Raw genomic sequence first — 16,901 nt, 5'->3', positions numbered from 1 at the left:
CTTGCAGCCAAACCGTGCAACGGAGCCTGAAGACCGAACAGGAGTTTTGATGTGTTCATAAAGGGAGCAAGATTATTTTTATGTAGTTACAGCAACTAGTGCTATTTTATGATGCAAGAAACGTATTTATTCTCCTGCAGGCTGATGAACACCTACAGTAAAGAAAGGCTTCTCTGGGTAATTTAAATCCTGTATGAATGGAAAATAATTTTTATGATCATTATTAATATGTTTGTGGTGTATCCAAATAAAATTTACATGATTTAATTCTGAACCGGCTAACACTGGACAGTTAAAAATAACTCTGTCATTCTGCACAGCATATGCTGCTGAATGACCCTGAGCCCTGCAGCAATGATACCCCCTTCTTGCAATTTCTAAGGCTCGCGAACACCACAGCAGTCTATGTTTTTAAGGAACAAATTAGATGGACAAACCTAATAAGCAGTGGGCTGTGTGTGAAGGGTCAGTACACCCACTACCCACAGCAGAAAAATCTGGCTAATGAAGGGTCAAAGTTTCCAGAGCACAAATTGGTAGAAAGGTCAGATAAAGAAGCAGGAACGGGAGCAGAAGAGCATAATGATCACAAAGTTGTGAGTGTGATGCCAAGGATGAATTTTAATAAAAATTTGATTCTGCTTACTCCATTGACACTGAAATAAGATCCATAAGAAAAATATAAGTGTCATTACGTCCACCGAGAACACCTGATTTTTCTTCTATGTTTTGTGCAGTACTTGTGACGAAGTTTAAAAAAGGACTTAGATTGTTACAATTGCTGACAGCATTCAGATAATCCGTTTGGTATTTTAGAGAGTCCCAATCATCAAAATTCAGATTTAATTGCAAGATATGTCTGAGCTGAGATTTGACAGAAGTGTAAGCCCCACTGATAATGCAGCAGGGTTACTCAAGTGGCACATGGTAACGTAAACTGCTGATTTGAGTTACCTGGATATCAAGTGCTGAAGTCTTCTACCTTCATTTTTAATGAATCATTCCAGTTAATAGCCTGCCTGCCTCTCTTGCTATTAAGAATTGGATGCATTTTATTTTATATGCTGCAGCATTAAATCAGAACAATGACTGATTAGTGTGAGACAGTAAGTATCATCCTGAAGTTTACTGCTTTTGGCTGGAGAGGCAGTCAAATGACTTGGCACCGCTTTGGCCTTCTGCCATGAAAGCCTCTATTTCTTCAACAGTACGCGGGACGCACGTTAGCAGCTCCATTCCACTGGCTGTCACTGCGATGTCGTCCTCGATCCGGACCTGTTACAGAGAACACGTGGTTACTAAGGGATTCCAGCTGGGGATGAGAAGCACATCGGGCAGTGACAGCAGCGAGAGCACAGGGCGCGTTTCAGTCCGTGGTGCTGATGCAACACCAGGCAGAGCAACATCCCGCAAGCACCAGAACTGCCCATTGCCACCAGCGCCGTGGCGCAGAGCTGTGTAGGGTCCAATCCCCCCTGGGCCACCGGCCCCTGCCACCCTCCTGGGATGACACAAGCTCCACGGTGACACCCAGCAGAGCAGCCCCGCAGGAGGTGGTGGCCCCGCAGGTGACTCGGCTGGTGCCTCTGCTACCTCGGGTGCACTAGGGACAGGCTGAGCGAGATGCTGCATCGGTGAGCTCATGCTGTGTCCTTACATGGGGCCAATAAATCTCAACCTCCTGACATCAGGAGCAGCAGAAGGAACATCTTCCCCTGAATTTGCCTCCAGCCTTGCTAGCGCATGGCTTGCTACGGAGAGGTTCAACAGCAGTGCCTCCTGACGCCCAAAGTGCCGGTTCTCAAAGCGGTCCTGTTGCTGAGCTGCAGTTAGCTGCTCTTTGCACTTAAACATCACATTCTCTTTTCTCTAAATACAATAAACATTCAAAGAAGGAACTGCTACGTGAAATAGCTTGTAGCTGATATTCAAAACATTGAATTTTGAGCTGGTAGGGAAGTCCTAAGCAGGTCAGATGTTCCTTTGAAAATACAATCACTACATTTCAAATCATGCAAGGAAAAAGCTCTGTTTTCCAGCTCTTGTTCTGTTAAAATGAAAAGTATGCTCCATTTCTGTTTGACTCTAATCTCTTCTTACCAGTAAATATGCCTACACAGTCATTTCCCGTTATCTTATCAGAAAAATGTTAGCAAGTCGCTAAGCTGCAATAAAAGCAATTTTAGTAAGGTGTAAAATCCAAGAGAACACAAACTCTGGGGACTCCCACCTTACAGTTGCTTTAATTGTTTCTGACCTCTTGACATTTTCAACTAAAAATAAAGCTGGTTAACATTTGTACTTCTGATTGCAAAATAATCCATTTGTTCAAACAAAATGAGTCATCCAGTCCTTATTAAACTGTTTAATGATGTCTTTGCCAGATTATTTCTTTTACTTGGTATCAAGTTAAGTGTATTATAAAGCAGAATTAAATAAACAAACTCCATTGAGTTCACACATTTGATTTGGACAGCTGTAAATTTGAAAGCCCTGAGGCTCTTTACACTCCGTGTGCCTGAAAGGCCGGTGCCTTGCTGCAGAAGAGGAAATCAGCAACACATTGAACGGCTCTGTACACTTGAACAGATTTTAACAGGGTGGGTTTTTTGATTCATTGCTTCGAATTTAGCCAGCTGAGCAAAAAGTAACCCAAGGATTCAGCAAGACGGTCGCATTGCATCTAAAGGTGAATTGTGCCCTCTGCCTTGCAGCAGCCCCCAGCATCTGTCCTGTGGGGTCGGGGGCCTGGGCACAGCCTAGCTGGGTGGACCAGCCCCTGCCAAAAACCTGCTGGTACCAGGCGAGCCCTGCAAAAGTGCCAGAATCCAGGGGACAGACCTGGTGACGTGGTAAAAGCCAAAGGATCACGTTGGCAAGCACACCAATGTAAATGGAGCTGGGCACAGCACTGATGCGGAAAGTAAAAATGTTAGTGCAAAAGTAAGTCCAAGAGCAGAGGGCAGGCCAGCCAAAGCTAGAGCTGACTCTGCCTATGGAGAGAGCCTCTTCCTGAGCACCGCCGGCTTCACAAACCTTCACCTGCTTGAGCAGAAATTCCCCAGTGTATCTGCTACAGAGAAATATCAGCCACAATTCATCTGCTTAACCGGTAAGATTAGCAAAAAAAAAAAAAAAAAAAAGAAAAAATTTGTTGGTGTTTTCCACTTCAGTGTTTCATGCCTTCACCAATACCTCGGCACTCTTTCAGAGGACAGACTGACTTAAAAGCAGAGCAGATGAAAGCCAAAGAGGGAGGGGGAAGAACAAGTGGGACAAGGTGTCTGTCAATGCTGTACCCTCTCTAGGCCATAAGAAAAAATCAGGATGGGGAAGGAGCTGGAAAATGGAGCTAGAGTGATGAAAGGAACCAGGGAAAGGAAGATAGAGTGAGGGAAGACAGGGTTGACAAAAAATGGACAAAGAGAGGTGGGGCTGGCTAAGGACTCCAGGAAGGGAGATCCTGGTGGAGGTGAGAAGCGAGACACCCTCAATAAGGAGAGCACACGGGGGTGCTGGAGCCACCTAAGCCGGGGAACTGAGAGTTACCAAACGGGGGAAGATGGGGAAACCCATCAGTTTGGAGTGCCACACACAGCAACTCATCATATAGGAGAAACGTTAGATCATACAATCAATCCACAGCTGTGAATTGCTGTGACAAGTAGGAGAGCCAGCACTGTCGCACCAGCCTGCTCGCCATCAGCAACTCCAAATGGTCTTTGGGATGTAGCTGGAGGCGCACAGACCCACCGCTCCCATGGGGCCTCAACCATCATCCTGGGAAAGCTCCAGCTCTTTCTCCAGGATCTAACCGTTTCTCTTGTCTGGATGAATCTCACCTGAAATGGGTGCTTGCCATAACAGAGAAGACAGACTTCTCACTCTCAGTGCACCTTTTTCCTTTGCCTAAAAGCAACACAAGTGCAGAGGAACACAGGTTCTCAAGGGGGAGGAAATTTTTGCATTTGCTCTTTTCCTTCACACACTCCATGCTTCACCCTGAGCTTAAACTCAGCAGCAGCAAGAAGCAGCTTCAGAGGACCTGCAAAACCTTCCCTACAGGAGAGCCCGGCATTTGGTCTTGTCTTCTATCCAAATGGACAAAAGATGCTGGATCTGCCTGGCAAGGCTCACTGGCTTGGGACTGCCTTTCCCAGCGGGGGACAGTGGTTATGAAACTTGCTCTCAGAGCTGTCCCTGTTTGCAGGCTCTTTGTTCAACAGTGCTGCTTGTTACAGGGCTACGGAGTGGTTTGGAATCGAACACGGCTTAAAGGAACAGCAAACTGAGGTGTGAGGTTTGTTGTACCAGCAGCTTTCAGCATGCTCTGCAAACACCGCAGGGGAGGCTTTCCTTTTTTGGTGTGAAACGGCACCCTTCAAAAAGCACTCCTGCAAAGGTGAGGTGGCCAGGAATGCCAGGACTGTCCCTAAAATGCCTTTTTCTTATCAAGGGTAGTGGCATGATCTGTCTAGACAGACCTGACTGCACAACTGCCTAATGCCAGCAACAGACCATCAAGTGGCTCGACTGAGCGGACCCAACTCTGTCCCAAAGGAGGGCTGTGCGGGCATAGCCAAGGACAGCATAGGAGTTAAATACCAGGGCTGCTGTCAGCTATATATACAGCCTCGCACTTTGTCCTGACTTACTAATACAGTCATGCTCCCCAGAGCCTCCTGTGTTATCTTCCAAGGGAAGGGGGTTGTAGCACTCATTCATTTCTTTTGGATGATGATATATATAAAAGGGTTTTGAGAACCAAGAAACAATTTTTGCCAATTAAATAGTCCAGATTTGCATGATGACAGATCCCAGATGTGATTAAAAAATACCACTGGTGACATGTCTCCTTTTTTTTTTTTAATCTATTGAGCATTTGTTTCATTATGGCTGTGGAAAGCAGCAATACTATCGCTGCAAGATTTAGAGCACGAGACTCGCCTGGGAAACGATGACAGGACATGGGCCACACATGCTACCCCACAAAGTAAATTAGCACATGTGCTTCTGTCCGGCTGAAGGATCCACGTGTCTCTTTTTATAGCTGGTATCCTACAGAGGCAGATGCATGTAGCCAAGGGGACTTGTTTCAACTCACCAATAATTCTTAATAGAGCAAACTTACCACGAGCACGGTTCAACTTCTATATTTCAGGGAAACTGGTTAGGAAATAGAGCTGCCCTTATGTCAAACCCAGGGATAGGCAGGTACCTTGCAGGGTTGGGGAAAGCACTTTTCCTGTTACCATGTTACACAAAGTGGCAACGCCAACCTGTTTTCTGTCAAGGCTAATAGGCTCTGTGCTACACAATGACTCTTTCTCAGCCCATGCTGCCAGTCTTTCCTCTTCTTATTCACAAGCAAGTCCTCATGTAAGGCACACTTTATTTTAAAGGTCCACATATAAATATTTTATAAAAGAGGATCAAGATCAGTAGGGTGAGATCACGTATTTTATTAGATCAACTGATACAGCTGGAAAAAGAAGCTTCAGGCACACAGTCCCTTCATCCAGGCTCAGAAAGAAGCAATAAACTATAAGCTAAATACAGGTTAGAAACAACTGCTCTTACCTTAACCTAATTATGTTAATTAGACAACTTAAGAGAAAAGGGTTAAAGAAGGTTTATAAGCAACTAGTTGCTGGTTTTGGGTTGCCTACAACTATCACTTTTCTTACAAGAACTTTAAAGAAAGCTATGTATTTCATTATGACAACTGCTTTTCTATGAAAACTTTTCAAAAAATGCTGTGTAGCATTATTACTGCTGCATAATATGAAATATTAAAAAGCAGATGAGCATAATGTTTATTGCCTAGTAAACTATTTCATTCCACAACACACATTCACCATACACCCAGAAACAGAGCTCAACCTTCTGAAAAATAAAAATCAGGACAGAGACAACTGCATGGCTCTCTGAACCAAAGGTAGAAGCAATTAAATATCCTGCTTTTTATTTGGTTTAACATTTGTTCCTGAGTAAGGGAAGTACTATTGTTTTGAAAAATATTGTAGTATTAGCGGATCTGCAAGGTCCTGGGCTTTGTAAATCTATTTAACTTTTAAATGAGAAAAATCTGCAAATGAGTTTTAACATATTAAGTCTAGAGCTAGTTCTACAAATCCTAGGGAAAAATAAAGACTGAAAAGAGACTGAATATTTAAGGCCAAAAAAAGACGGAACAGTTTTACTGGGTCTTTGAGAAAACATCATATGAACTGCATGAATCAGTAATCAGCTTATGAAGAATGGAAATGTCAAACCCTAAAGGGCAGCATTTTGGAGTTGGTATTTCCCCTTCCCTGAGGAATCGGCTGCTTTTCCTGAGCAATATATACAACCGTATAGACATACCTCTATTTGCACATCTATGTTTATTTATGAGAGCGGCGCGGGTAGAGTCCAGGCAGAGCAGAGGTGCCCTGTGACAGGCACTGTGCCAGTGCCCGACGGCAGCCCTTGCCCCACAGAATTTATGACCTCAGTAAATTGGACCTTAGTTTTGCAGATGGAGAACTGAAGTACATGTGACCGACTTCCCGAAATTGGCCGAGGAAGCTTGTGAAGGATTGATCTCAATGGCTGTCAAGTAAAGAGTTTAGGGCTTACAGACAGGGCAGCCGGTGCTCTCAGAAGCAGATACCCTAGCAAAACTTCTTGCCTCCCTCCAGAGGGATCCGTATGTGACCCAGAATAGCTCTTGTTTCGTAAAAGCCCAAATTACGAGGTCCCTGAGCAGCAGTCACAGCCACGAAGGCCGGGCATCTGTGTTACAGGGACATGGGAAGGCTGGGCTGCCGACGGACCTGTTCCGAGTGTGCGCGGGAGCGGTGCCGGTGCCGCCAGCACACGCCCCGCACGCCGGCAGCAATGCAGAGCGGGCGACGGAAAACCTCCTGTGCTCTCTCATTCTTTCCTGCTCTTGCAGCTTTTACAGTCTCTTTATGGCTAATACCAGGCAGCATGAATTACAATAAATGGCTACGGTCTTGCCCTTTTTGGCACGGCAAAAGAGCTTCTCTTCTCAATGCAGAGACTTGTCACAGTCAAGAAAATTATCCAAAGCCCAAAAAAGACATGAATTCAAGGTGAATTCATTAAAATCCACAAATCCCCTGTGTGGACAGTCTTACTCAGAATTACTTTGGTTAACTTAAGTTCATTTTTGAAGTGAATTAAACTAAACCGAATTAAGAACATTTTAATTAGTGCTGAGCTCTGCAGAGGGAAATGGACTACTTATTTCCTTTTGTAGAATGTATTTTTCTTTTAAACTTAAAGGAAGATTGGATAGGCTGTGGTGAGCTCTTTAGCTAGAACTGACACCAGTACTAACCCCTGTACGGTTAGTATTTGTCAGTAACAGCACTAGGCTTCACAAGATCTTTTTTAATCATGTGGAGAGAAAGTTTTCTGACATGCTTTTGAGAGAAATACTTACTCATTCTGGATAAACTAGAATGAACCAGCATGCAGATAACTAGGCACTGATAACTGTGTGCTACACAGCACAATTTGCATCTTCTATTTATGCGGAATCAAGTCAGAATTGTAAAGATGGAAAAATTAATTTTGATTGCATTATAATTCAGCTTTTGTGTAGAATTCAGAAATATTCGGATGTACTTCAGTCTCACATTTTATTTCCATTCTTCTCCTGGACAAAATCAAGTGACAACATCTGGCTCAGGGTATGTGTGTATTACTATTTTTTTCTCTCTAAGTAAAATGTATTGTTCACAGGGGGATCAGAGATTTAGATTTTTGCTCAATCGTTTTTGGGCAGCTCCCCCTTTTAGCAAAGTTTGTTGGCTAGCTCTCCTTACAAGTCATCATTACAGGAAGCTAAGCAAAAAACAGGGGAGAAAGTTAGACTTTGCTTGAAATCTCTGGAACAAAAGTGCCTGATCCAGCAACTTATTACCAAGGTAGAGATCCTGTGCTGTCACTCCTATTCCATGCCAACACAGGCAGCAGGTGAGCCACATGCACGCCTCAAGCTGCAGAGCTGGAGTGCGCACTCACAGCAAGTCATGGAAAAATGTGGGCTTTGCTGAGCATTTCCAGAGGAAGGTCACTAGGAATCAAGGCAACTGCCGAAAGACTCCCACAGAATGTTTACAAGACAGTTAAACCTGTTTTTGTTGCAGTGTCAAGCTACACAAGTGCATTACAGTGTTCCTTTAAAATATACTTCGGTGTGCGGTGCCATATATAATGTGCTCACAGTTAGAAAATGCAGAGTTAGCTGCCTTTTGTTCACCAGTATCTCAGTTGGCTGGCTGGCAAGTCTTGATAAAGAAACAACACAGAGACAGGTAACATCCCAAACCTCAGCAGTGAATTAAGTACCAGCGAGGGTGAAGTCCCGCGTCTCTCGATAAGGCTGCACACACATCATATGGGGAGCCTCCATGGGCGGCTGCCCAGGAGCCCGGCTGGTTCACGCGACTGGCGATGGCACACACAGCTCTTGTGTCAGGGTTGGTGGTTCAAAGCCAGCTCAGACCAAAAGCGTTACAGTAATTACCCTCTCATGGCTGGTGTACAGTGATAAATTAGTCGATGGGAGCAGCAGACAATTCCTAATGAGTGACTTTTCATACCAGAAAATCACCGCTGTTGCCAGTGATTGTTAGCTTTGTTGAGACTTAGCAGAAAAGCCATGAGGAGGATGGGGCATTGCAGCTGCCTGCTCTATCTTCTCTGTGCATGAATACGGAAGCTCGGAGAACAATGTGGCACCCTTCAAATGCTCGCCCTGCTAAAATGAAAACCCACTGGAAGCCACTGCAACTGCTAAACGCTCTGTGAGGGCGGTGGCTTTGAATGGGAAATGTGCCCTGGAGAGCATGGAGAAACAAGGCCCCTCTAACTTGCACAGCAGCTGCCTGCATGGGAATGATCGCCCAGATCACGGCTACCTCCCGAGTCAGCCAACCTTCCTGCGCGCACTCTGCTGCCCGAGCCTGCAATGCGATAGATACCTTGAGCACGGGTGCTCATGAAGACCATCGGCCACTCCCTTGGAAAAGGGAAGGCTTTACATTCACACATTTTGCGCCATTCTGGCAATGGTCCAGTAAGAGCAATATTGCTGTTTTTCTCTACTGCCTCCCTGGCTTAAAAACAGCATCAGGCTCTTCTGCCCTGGGAGGGAGCACCAGACTGTGCTGCTGTCAAGGAAGCTAACTCCAGAACATGGACCTTAGTCTCGTATTTCATAACGTACATGTTTCACACATTGGACAAAACACCTACCTGGCAAGTCACTGTACAGTGCTGGCAGAAGGTATTTCAATCAACAGAAAAATATGGGTCTATCGTTAATCAGATCTCGCAAGTATAAAACTGCATTTAAAAATAACACCCCCCCCCCCCCTCCCAGTTTGTCTGCAGGGTCAAATGGCCCAAGGTGCTGCTTCAGGAACTGCCCTATGTGCAATACATTACAACTTCCAAAAGATTTCTTCTCAAGTACAGAGTAAAGGCAAACAAAGAGAAAACCAATTTCAGAAAACCATCCGGTTAAGAATTACTCACCCCACCAAATCCTCTAAAGCGCTGCAGGACATCATTGTTGATGAAACAGGACTGCGCAGGATCACGGAGGGCTTGGTCCAAGAGGTGGTCGATGAAGTAGATGCCTGGCTCGATAGTCAGCACCATGCCCTGCTCCAGGCTGCGGGCGGTGCGCAGGCTCCTGAGCCCTGGCAGGTCAATGCGCTCCACTCCCTGCGGAAGAAACACTGGTTCTGACAGACAGAAAGGCAATCCGTGGTGACCTTTTATCAAGACCCTCCTACGCCAATTGCTCCATAAGAGACCCAAAATACAAAAACTAATTGGGAAGTAGAGGACTGAAACTGTGCTGTACAGTTACCTCTCTCTCATCAGTCCCTCACTTAGCTTTCATGTACATCAATGACCAGCTTTCAACTCAACACCCAAACTGGTTTTTGCACCACAGAAATCCTGGCTTTGGATATGCTTGATACCGTCACTCTCTGCCTTGGGAGAAGTACTGCACTACAGAGAAAAAAATACTTACTTGCATTATTTCTTTCTATACCCTCCCTTGCAAAGTACAAAATTTTAAGCGACGTGCAAATCTTGAAATGCCCCCTCCACGTCACGGCTGAAATAGCTGAACTATGCAGCAGAGAACAGTTTCTCCAGGGATACACGAATGCTTATTCTCACTGAATGTTATTAAAATTACACATTTATGATCTTGATTCAGGAGCAATGAGTCTACACATGACCTCATAAAAGCAGCCCATTTAAAACTAAACTTTTGTCAGATTCAGACTTTCAGGCAACATGGTGCTGACTGATATTATTAAAAACTAAGTCAAAACAAGTCCTGACTAGCAAAACATTCTCTTCTTCCCAAAAGCTGGTAAAGTAAAATGATATATGAGGACGTGCTTAGTCAAGGAATTAGAAACACTGCAAAGACTAGTTCAGGATATTAATTTTCTTCCCCCAAATGTGCCAGGTATTGCAACATCGGAATAAATATATCTCAATCCCATTAGCTTTTTGAAAATTCTTTGCAACTGTAGCAAAATTTCATCAACAAAATATTGTGATGACCAGTAAACAGCTCACAGGCCCACTAGCTGGCAAACATGCACACACACTTTGCTCATGAACACTTTTCCGCTTCAGCCAGTCAGTCAGAGGTTAACAGGTCTGCAAGACCAAGGTGTTATTATCTGGTCTCCAGGTAGGATTCCCAAATCCTGCTTCTGGCCAAAGTCACCGTAATTTTCCTCGCCAGCAAAAGGAGCGACTCCTTTCAGGATCACTAGCAGCGTGACTGGTGTCACGAGGATGAAACATCCCCTTTCTCCAGGACAAAGCGCGCTGCCCAGTGCCACCCCTGGTGCCTGGCAGCCGGGGCTGCACGTCCCGGCATGGCTGTGCTCCCGTGTTTCTGCCAGATCAATGCAGGGGGGCAGAGGGAGGCAGGAGCATACCCTGCAGATTAGCCACGTTTTCGTCTCATTGAATCATTCGCTCTTCAAAGTGTATATAGCCTCACAGCACTGTTTGCTCCTGAGCTCCACTTTCAGTTCAGAGAAAGCCTGTTTCACAGAAATCCTGCTTGCAACAGCCACTCAGCAGTGTTTGTTTTATTCTCACCGGTCACCCAGGCAATACTGGGGCTGATTTTTTCCCTTTGCAGAGCTTCTGTTCCAATGCACGGCATCTTAGAGCAGGCAAGATTTTCAGAGCTCACCAGCCTGGACATCTGTGGGTAGGTTTGCCCATTTTTCAGAAATGCAGAGCATTTGCTTGCCCTCGCAAGCCAGCAAGTGTATCCTGACCATTTTCACTGTGTCTTCAATACATTTTATTTCCTATGTTTGATCTGAATTTTGCAGAGCATTATATTACACTAAAATAAGAAAGGACAATTTCGTTTTACTGAGGCTAGGAAACAAGAATACTCTGATGGTAAGCAAGGCACTTTGCATTTATATTCTTATCAAAACCCAAAGAGAATCAATATATTTCTAAACTTGAAACAATAACTGCACTGAAATGGAGCCATTTTTCTTTCTGCTGCTGCCCCATGGGGTTTGGCATCTCACATATTCATTGTAATGAGTAAAGGAAATGAGGGCATCCAATCTTGTGGATTAATCTCTCCATGAGCTGTAAACAATTAGATTAGTGTCTGGACCTTTTGGTGTCTTGCCAACTATCTATCGGCTGCTTTACAACAAACAACCCATATTTGGCTTTTAAGTACATTTCTCTTCAATTCTACTTGTAAATGCCTTTTCCGAGGCAGTCAATCCAAGACAGATGCTAGAAAGATGAATGCGCAGCGAGGAAAACAATGGCAAACACCCTCTGAAGGCAGCCCTGACACGGCGTCTGCATTTTTTTTGCCTTCTCTTAAAACAAATGAGGTTTACCACCAGGTGTGACAATCAAGCCTCAATGCCCACTTCAGATACCTCTGTACAGCTGTTAAGGCAATGTGTAGACATTTTCTCTGGATTGCCTGCAGTCTGATTCTGCTTTTAGTACTTCCTCCAAGAAGCTCATAACACAATTACAGCCCAGCAGCAACACCCAGGGATTCATGTTTGGAAACCTCCTTCAGCAGCACAGGCTCCCCTGGCTGTCAGCAATGCAGAGTGGGCACCTGAATACTCTGCTCCCCCCAAAGTAAAATTTTAACTTCTCTAGAAGGAATTCACAAACAGTTTTTGATATTCCCCCCATCCTGTCTCAAGTCTAGGTTGTGTCGGCTCTTGGTTTCATCTCCAGATCTTTGGATTTTGCAGGCACTGAAGCCACTGTGTAAATGGCAGCAGCTGTATCTCTTCCATGAAAGCAACTCTAACGGGCCTTCAGAGAAAGGGTAACACTGCTCAGCTTTTCAAAGACAGCAAGCAGGACACCAGTGGGTGGACATGCAGGGACGAAGCCCTATGCTCCCTTTTAATGGAGGCTAGCAAGGTGTTTACGAAGAGATGCGTGAAATGGATGAAGAGAGAGACAGGTTCTGGCTATCGCGTGTACGTGGCCATGCATACCCTGAGCGGAGGACAGTCCCAGTCCAACTTGCTGCAAGGCTGAAGAACAACATGAGCTGGGACAGGGAACAAGCAGAGAGGGGAAGATGACCAAGCGGGGGAGATGAAAAAATTCCTTCTTTTGAGAACAGCACTGGATTAAAATGTTCATCAAATCATGGCTTCAGCATCCCAAATGACATCTGATCTCTGGGCACTCGTGACCATCTCAATAGCCACCACGGCCATCACGTCTAGGAGCTGACAGTTCTCAGCAATCAGTCTGCTTCAGTTCATGAAAACTAGAACAAACTGAGGATTTTTTTAATGACTGAAACACTACCACCCCCCCCCCAAACAGAAGGTGACAGGTCTGAAACAAGGACGTCACCATTTTCCACCAAGTCAAACCCTGTTGGGAGCAAAGCCTTGCACTGTCATTCATTGGTATGCATCTTCTGCCGTTAACGGATTTTCTTCTCTGTGAGGAGGGAACTTCCCTATATTTTGCAGCTAAACAACTAACGCCTTGTTTTCAACAATAACCATGATGTTGTTTTGTAGTTAGATGAAATGAAGAGTAAAGAATGTTAACACTGGTGCAGCAGCTGCATGGATATCTGTTTCTATTACCGTTATACCCTGGAGGTCCAGCCACGGAGCAGGACCCTGTCACACTCAGTGCTGTACAACTGTAAAGCATAAGCTGGTCATTTGCCTCAAAAAAGTGTAGAGAATAATCTAGAAAATATTAACACCTAGGCATCTAAAAAGAGACTCCCAGTGATATTCTGGGAAAATTACTTTTCAAAGAACTGTTTATTTTCCTGTATATTGCAACAACAGACTATATCCAAAATTGTTTTCTAAGACTGATTTTATTTGGAGGTTCTGCTCACATTTTAAAATTGAGACACTCCCCCCACAGTAAGCACAGATGTATGACACTGTCATTTGTGACTGTACTCCTGCCAAGAACATCAGATTCCAATTAATGGTTCATGTAAGGTAACAAAACCCAGCATGTCTAGGCAATAAGGACTGTCAAGGGAACAAGAGAATTATTATGTAAACTGATTTCATTACTATGTAAGCAAAATAAAAGTTCAAATTAAGTTAAGTGTGCAAGTAATATAAAATATAGATCTATTTTTGGAATAAGCAGGGAATTAGGAAGTATGCAAATATGTCTATCCCCCAGAAAAGTGGCTGTGGAAGACTAGAAGTTGCAATATCCCCAGAATACCTCAGTATAAGGATGAATTACTGCCTGCTCCTATGCAACTCAATGGTTAATGGGTGTATATGTTGTTTTTTTCCATGGAAGAACTGCAATGTGCATCATGCTGGATCTTGTCCCACAGACACCGGCTACCAAAGTGATCAGAAGCAGAAATAGCTTCAGGCCCACTTGGGTGAGCCTGATCTTCGGTCCGTCTTTGGATCAGGACAGAAGAAAACCACAGGTGATGTCTCTGTGCTGCCTGGTCATTGCCCACAGGGCCATTACACTAGCTAGGGATGCACAAACGCAGAGATGCAAGGACACCCTCCCTGCTGAAACCAGGGGCTGCAACACTTAGTTGCCATCCCCCAGAAGTTTCCTCAAGCCAGCAACGGCAGCAAAACATGGCCACAGCACACATCCCCAAAGCTACTCATAACTGCAAATACTGAACCACGTAAAAGGCTCACGTAGTGACACAAACTAGTTTCTGGTACTTTTTTCCAGCTAAATCATCACAGAACTTTTCTGAGCCTAACAAATAGACTGTTGCAGTTGGACCACGTTTAGTACAGTGAAGTCCTAACCATTTTACCAAGCTAAGTGCAATCAAGTATTTAAATTAGTCAGAATACTAACATTATATTTCGATTACATGAAATCAACACTGAAGTGAAATCTCAGCTCTTTGACTCTTCCTTATTCTCCCACTGCATGTACCCAACTTCTAATTAGCCCATTTATTGTAAAAAGAATGGAGCTCTATGCAGCTAATAAAATAAAAGTCTTGAATTCCATTTCACTTGTCTCCTGGTCCCTTCTCTCTAAGCCCTTGTTTCTCTTGCTGAGTGCTACTAATGAAGATTAGTTTATTCAATCTATCCTGCTTTTTCCCAGCAGCCTGAGCTGCCTAGTCACCTGAAGGAACTGCTCATCAGTCTTGCCTTTGGAATCAGCAGCAGGTTACAGGAGAACATGCCCCAAGCACCACATACCACTTGTGGCATTTTTAAGTCAAAGCTTCCATTTCTGCAGGAGAATCTAATTACTAGCTGGAGCTTTTGGGACACAGCTCAAAGTTAATATTGGGGGAAAGGAGGGCACATGATGTTTAACTGGCTCTTTTTATTTGAAACATTTTTGTCTTTTCCTAGGTATTAACTGTGATATCAGGTTTAAGCTGCTTAATAACTTTCCTGTTATTGCAGGGAATGAAGAAGAATTGCCTGCCACTTGTTCAAGGCACCGCTGCCTGCTCTGTGTCAGATAGAACTGAATTTCAATCCATTGCTACAGCGTGCTTCTGAGGATAACTTCCCGTGTCATTTTTGCTTCCTGATCCTTAGATGTCACCAAGCTCCACTGCTATCATAATGGAAATAATAAAACATAGGTTTTTTTTTCTTTTTTCTTAAAACCTAACCGTGAGGAAAAAAAAAAGATATAGCACATAGTAAAAATCACCAAGTTGACAACTACAACATAAACCTGGAAGATGAGGAGAATATTTAGATAGAGAATTCGTAAGACATGAGATAAAGAATTGCAAAAGCTACCAGCAACACTGTTTTAAAATGAGACCAGTGACAAGCACCATTTAAAGTCTAATGGACAGGTTTTCTTGTGAAACACTGAAAGCATATACAGGCGATGGCCATAAATGAAAGAGCTTTTTCTTTTGTGATCCTTTGATACTAATATTAGTGGAAATTGCATAGCAGAACCCCTAAAGCATGCCTAGGATACTTTTTATACCTTATTTTTACATATAATTGAAAGCAGGACTGTACCATTTTGGTTTTTCTCTCCTCCTGTGCCTAGAATAAACTCTTCAAAACCACACAAGCTCTGTTAGTCTCTGCTAAAATGTCAGAAAGATTTGGACAATAAATATTCAGATAAAAACTCTCTCAGCACACAAAGTCTTTTGCAACAAACTTCAACAAGTAAAACAATCATAAGCAAGTATCTCCTTCAAAAAAATTAACCAGAACTAATGAAACTCAAACCAAGCAACAAAAACCCCCCAAGTACATGACACTTTCTTTCTCAGAGGAGGGAAACCCGTGGTATGACAGGGCATGTTCTGCACCATGGCACTGCATTGACACAGCACCTGAGCCTTCCCTCCTCTTCTGCCTCTGCCCAAGTCCTAAGCTTCCATAAACACCCAAACTCCAGCATCTGTCCTCACAGGGAAAAGCTGCTGGGAACCGATCACAATTCTTCTGAGCCACAGCAAGGTAAGAAGATCTATTAACCTAACTCTGGGAGGGGTTTAAAATCCCACAGGAGAATCTTACACTGCAGGAAGCTCTGCTGGCTGGCGTTAGACCCAACAGATAACGGTAAGCACTACGGATTTCTGTGCTGCTCTGCATGGAAATGCTGCGGAATTTAAAGTCTTCACCAGTTTGTTTCTTGCCTGCACTCTGCCTGCTCAACGGCCCACACAACCATAGGGCTCTGCTATGGAGGAATTCAAAGAATCAAAAAGAAAGTGATTCAAGGGGACCCCATGACGTAGAAGCAGCAGGTTTTTTTTTCTCCTAATCTTTTCTCAAGGCGTACAATCGCTTGCAAGAAGAAAAACTAAAGCTAAAACTGGTGGAAGGCCCTTTTACTCTTTGCTCATATAAGTGCCTACCATACAGGTTGTTTCATGTTTGCAGGTCCTGGGTACGCACAGCTAGAGCAAGGCTTTGCAAGGTTATGACCAAGTGAAGCAATTTGCATCACTGGGGCTCTACATAACAGCTTTAGGCTTCTTGGTAAATTCACCTCATCTTCTGCTTCTTAAAGGAAAAAACATTAATGCATCATTTGCAATGCTAACCACAAAAAAATGAAATCTTCTGCTTCAGCATAAAGTAGGATACATAAGGAAAATAATTTTTGCCAGAACAAGAAAGGGAACAAGATTATTCCTGTATTCTCTAGTAGGTTTGGTGACCTAAATCCCCAGACAGTCATCTGGGATCCAGAAGCAAGATTTCTGTTAGAGCCAGATGCAGCTTGTATACCTCTCTGAGTAGCAGAGATGTTCCCCAAGCATGCACAGTAATGGAAAGACATGGATAACTCCAGGATCAAAACAAACCTCTAACCTTAATTTGCTGATGCAG

At 44.0% G+C, this 16,901-nt stretch overlaps 1 protein-coding gene across 2 annotated transcripts in view; it reads right to left on the bottom strand.

Annotated features, from left to right (window-relative positions):
• Positions 1–601: 601 nt before the first annotated feature.
• Positions 602–16,901, bottom strand: part of PEPD (peptidase D) — a 177,272-nt gene continuing 160,972 nt past the window's right edge. For both annotated transcript variants that reach the window (XM_030024016.2, XM_030024015.2), the window contains exons 14-15: positions 9,556–9,747; positions 602–1,275 (exon numbers count right to left, since the gene is read on the bottom strand). In XM_030024016.2, coding sequence (XP_029879876.1) covers positions 1,126–1,275; positions 9,556–9,747 — 342 coding nt within the window. In that variant the 3' untranslated portion in view covers positions 602–1,125. The remainder of the gene's footprint in view (positions 1,276–9,555; positions 9,748–16,901) is intronic.

This window comes from Aquila chrysaetos, chromosome 9 (assembly GCF_900496995.4).
Source record: "Aquila chrysaetos chrysaetos chromosome 9, bAquChr1.4, whole genome shotgun sequence".
Lineage (NCBI taxonomy): Eukaryota > Metazoa > Chordata > Aves > Accipitriformes > Accipitridae > Aquila > Aquila chrysaetos.
Note: the sequence above shows the minus strand (reverse complement) of the source record. Positions and strands in the feature narration are given on the sequence as shown.